Source organism: Cariama cristata, unplaced genomic scaffold (assembly GCF_000690535.1).
Source record: "Cariama cristata isolate BGI_N322 unplaced genomic scaffold, ASM69053v1 scaffold36698, whole genome shotgun sequence".
Classification (NCBI taxonomy): Eukaryota; Metazoa; Chordata; class Aves; order Cariamiformes; family Cariamidae; genus Cariama; species Cariama cristata.
In genome coordinates this window covers 1-3,826 of record NW_009631248.1, presented here as the reverse complement: position 1 = coordinate 3,826, position 3,826 = coordinate 1, and the positions used below count along the sequence as shown (strand labels likewise).

General features: G+C 56.2%; 1 protein-coding gene across 1 annotated transcript; it reads left to right on the top strand.

Moving 5' to 3' along the window:
- Positions 1-18: 18 nt before the first annotated feature.
- LOC104166068 (homeobox protein notochord-like) lies at positions 19-856 on the top strand (the record flags this gene model as incomplete). The annotated part of the gene is given in 3 exon segments (XM_009705877.1): positions 19-203; positions 702-785; positions 788-856. Coding segments are annotated over 3 exon segments (338 nt in total), but the record flags the coding sequence as incomplete, so codon positions are not given.
- Between the last annotated feature and the right edge of the window lie 2,970 nt (positions 857-3,826).

Below are 3,826 nucleotides of genomic sequence, written 5' to 3'. Positions count from 1 at the left end.
GCTTTCCCTCACTTCCAGGCTTCCTGATCTCCAAGTGCTGCTTCCCCATCTTCAAAACCAAGACTGGCAAAGCCAAGCGGGTCCGGACCATCTTCACCAGCGACCAGCTGGCCCGGCTAGAGAAGGAGTTTGCCCGGCAGCAGTACATGGTGGGCACAGAGAGGTGCCTGCTCGCCTCCTCCCTGCACCTCACTGAAGAGCAGGTAAAGCCCCACCGTGCTCCATCTCCACCTGCCCCCACCAGTGGGTCCAGAGAAGCTCCAAAACCCGTGTGCCAACGGGTGGGACCTGGGCCACGTCCCTCAACCTGGGGCAGGAGCCCTGTGGGGTGGTAATTGCAGATAGTTTCCATTAAAAGGGTGGAGGATCACAGATGGGGAAACTGAGTCGCAAAGTGGCTGTCCTAGGGCCACGTGGAGGGGTTAAACTTGTGTCCCTCTTAAGGCTGGACCTTTTCCACCACTGGCAGGTCCCAGCTTACCAATGTAGGCTCAGCTCCTGGCTTGCCGGGGACAGTTTTCCATCTTGCTAGGGACAGAGCGTGGCAGGGGACCTCTGTCCTGGCCAGCCAGGGGAGGTGGGAGGCTGTGGGCACCCAAGGGTTTGGGGAGAGTCTGGACATTGCCTGAGCCACGGGGGTTTAGCAGACCATGGTCCATGGAGAAACCAGGTTTGAAAGCCAAGCTTTACCTCTTCCGAAGGTGAAAGTCTGGTTCCAAAACCGGAGGATCAAGTGGAGGAAACAAAGCCTGGAACAACAACAAGCCAAACTGGCCAAAATGGGTTTGGCCACCCCGCAGAGGAGCCCGGACTCGCAGAGCCATCACGGCGAGGAGGACAAGGACTTCCCAGCGGAGTCAGAGGATGGCCAGGAGGACACGGCCTCCTCCCCGGGCTCAGGGACAGCCCCTGCACAGACTGTGGCAAAGAGCTGCTGAATCGTCCCCCCCGGGCCCCTTTTCCGTGTGTATTATATGAATGTATCATAGCTGGCCATGAGTGTATCTTAATATATACAGGGCACCAATTATTTTTGCAGTGCGAAAATAAATTATTTATGCAATGCTTGGGCTCGTCTTTGCAGGAGGAGGAGGAGGAGGAACACTTGCAGTGGCAGCAAGTGTTCTGTGGGGCCTTGTGTTCGTGGGAGCAAGCCCCGGAGGACCGGGAGAGTGGGGACCACCTGCACACCCCACTCACAATCAGCCCCACAGCCAGGCTCATCCCAAAGGTGCTGGGTGCTCGGATACCTCCTTGTGCTCTAAAACAGCTCAGGACCTTCACAAAGCCCAGGTCTTTGTAGAGGACCTCCATCTCACGGTCCATTCTTCTCCATCTTCCTTCCCACCAGCAGCATCTTCACCATAACACCCTGCTCTGCCCACAGCTCAGCATCCCCACCCAGTGCTTCACCCCATCCTGCTCTCCGGGGCTTTTGGAGCCAGGAAAGTAGGGAAAAACACCCCTGGAGAGCAGAGCTGGTGGTGGTTTTGCAAGCTGGGCACCTGGAGTGATGTCTCAGCTGGGGAAGGATTAGCCAGGTTTTAATTTTAATTGCCTGGCCCTGCTTAGGGAGATGGAGAGGTTTCAAATCCCACGGGTTTGGGCTGGACACTGGCCTGGGGCTGAGCCAAGGGTGGGCTCCATGGGGAACTGCTTGCAAGGATGCCAAGCAAGCGAGTACCAACGGCTCTGGATCTCCTAGATATGAGCAGCGATGGGGACAGCTGGGTGCTCGCCTGGGGAGCACCAGCTCCTGCTAACTGTGTTTTGTCCCTGTCTGCTCCGGGCTTGGGGCTGGAGGAAGGAGGGATCCAGGTGGAGGGTTTATTTGAGCAGGTGTGAGACCTGATGCGAGGAGAAAGGGACAGTGCAAGGAGAGAGGGGGCAATTAAGACGGGGACAGTGCAAAGAGAAGGGAGACAGTGCAAAGAGAAGGGGGACGATGCAAAGAGAAGGGGGATGATGCAAGGAGAGGGAGGACAATTAAGAAGGGGACAGTGCAAAAGGAAGGGGATGGCGCAAAGAGAAGGGGACAGTGCGAGAAGGGGGATGATGCAAGGAGAAGGGCATGAGGCAAAGAGAAGGGGATGATGCAAGGAGAGGAGACAGTGCAAGGAGAAGATGATGCCAGGAGAAGAGGCAAGGCCAGGAGAAGGGGATGGTGCATGGAGAGGGGGAATGATGCCAGGTAAAGGGGGACAGTGCAAGAAGGGGATGATGGAAGGAGAAGGGGATGGTGCAAAGAGAGAGGGACGGTGCAAAGAGAGAGGGACGGTGCAAAGAAAAGGAGACGATGCAAGAAGCAGACAGCGCAAGGAGAGAGGGACAGTGCAAGAAGAAGAGGATGGTGCCAGGAGAAGGGGACGATGTGACGGAAGGTGCCCTTTGTTCCGACTGTTTTCAGAGCCAGGATTAGCCGGCGGGTCTCAAAGAGCCCAAACTGTGCTAATGTCTTCACATGTCTGCTGAGAGCCCGGGCTGCGCCGCTGGGTTTAACGCGCTAATCTCGCATGCCGGTGGGTTTATCGCAATCATCCCCGAGACAACAGGGCTTACAGGGGATGTTTTAATATCGCCCGGCCGGGGGCCGAGCTGATTGCGAGAGTTAAGTTGTTCTCAGGACACCTTTAATCCCCTGGGAGCTGGCAGCGCTCAGCCTCGGGCAGGATTGGGCCTTTCAGCGGTGCCAGGCTCCTCTGGGGCAGGCAGCGGGGGCCCGGTCCTCGCTCCAGGGGATGCTCCTGCAGGGTCTGCCCAGCTCGGACCCCTCTGCGGGCAGTGTCCAACCAGGGAAATGACTTCAATTAAAACCGCTGGGCCTGATTGAGTTTTTCAAAAAGTGACTTTTCTATGAGATGAATTAAACCATGTCCATCTCTCTGGCACCTTGGGCTTTGACCAGGAGGCTTTTCTCATGGTGAATGATAATCCTTGAGGGGGTGGCCGGTCCCCGGGGGTGCACAGGGCTCAGGATGCTTGTGTTGCCTTTCCTACCTGCCACGGGATGGCCGGGTGCCGGGGAAGGCCATCCCCTGTCTTCCTCTCACCCAGTGATTAACCTGTTTGCAGGCTCCTTAGGGTGGGGAAGGGAGCAGGGAGCGCGTATCTGCCGGACAAAACAGCCGATTACTGCTCCGGTGGGGATGAGAAGAGCCAAACCCCCAGGTCTGCCCCTGCTAATGGGATGGAGTTGATGGTTTGCAGAAAAGTCAGATTCAGCTGGGTCATTTTGTGCCCTGCCAAGCCCCTGCCAGCCCTGGCACCCTGGGAAGGGGGTAGAAATCCAGTTTCCTTCTCCCATCGGAGACATTCCCCTCCCCAGTCCGAGGAGGAGGTCCTGCAGCTCAGCCCAGCTCCTGGCAGCTCAACCGAGGCACATGGATTGGGATCAAACCTGGGCACAGCGATTTGGCACCACGGAAAATAAGGGAGAGAGATGCTCTGAGAGCTTGGCACGGTCTTGGGCTGGATCAACCCGCCTGGGACAGAGCCTTGGCTCCTCTCATCCCCCAGGAAAGCCTGTTTAGAGTAAGAGCTGTGTGTCCTTACCCGAACCCCACATGCATCCCCAAAACCCCGCTAGTCCCTTCCCAATCCGGCATATCACATTGCTCTCTTAAAGACACTGTTTTTTCACCTGTCTGCAAAAAAAAAAACAAGTTGACTTTCAGTGACAGAGAATTAAAAGTGAGAATTAAGCAGTCTTATTAAGAGGATAAAGGTTATCTGCTAAAGATGCAGTGCTGAGCCCTCCCCAACAAATCTCCGCTCTGTAGATAAGTAGGCGGCTTGTAGGAGGACAGGTAGGTTGTGAGACGGGTGG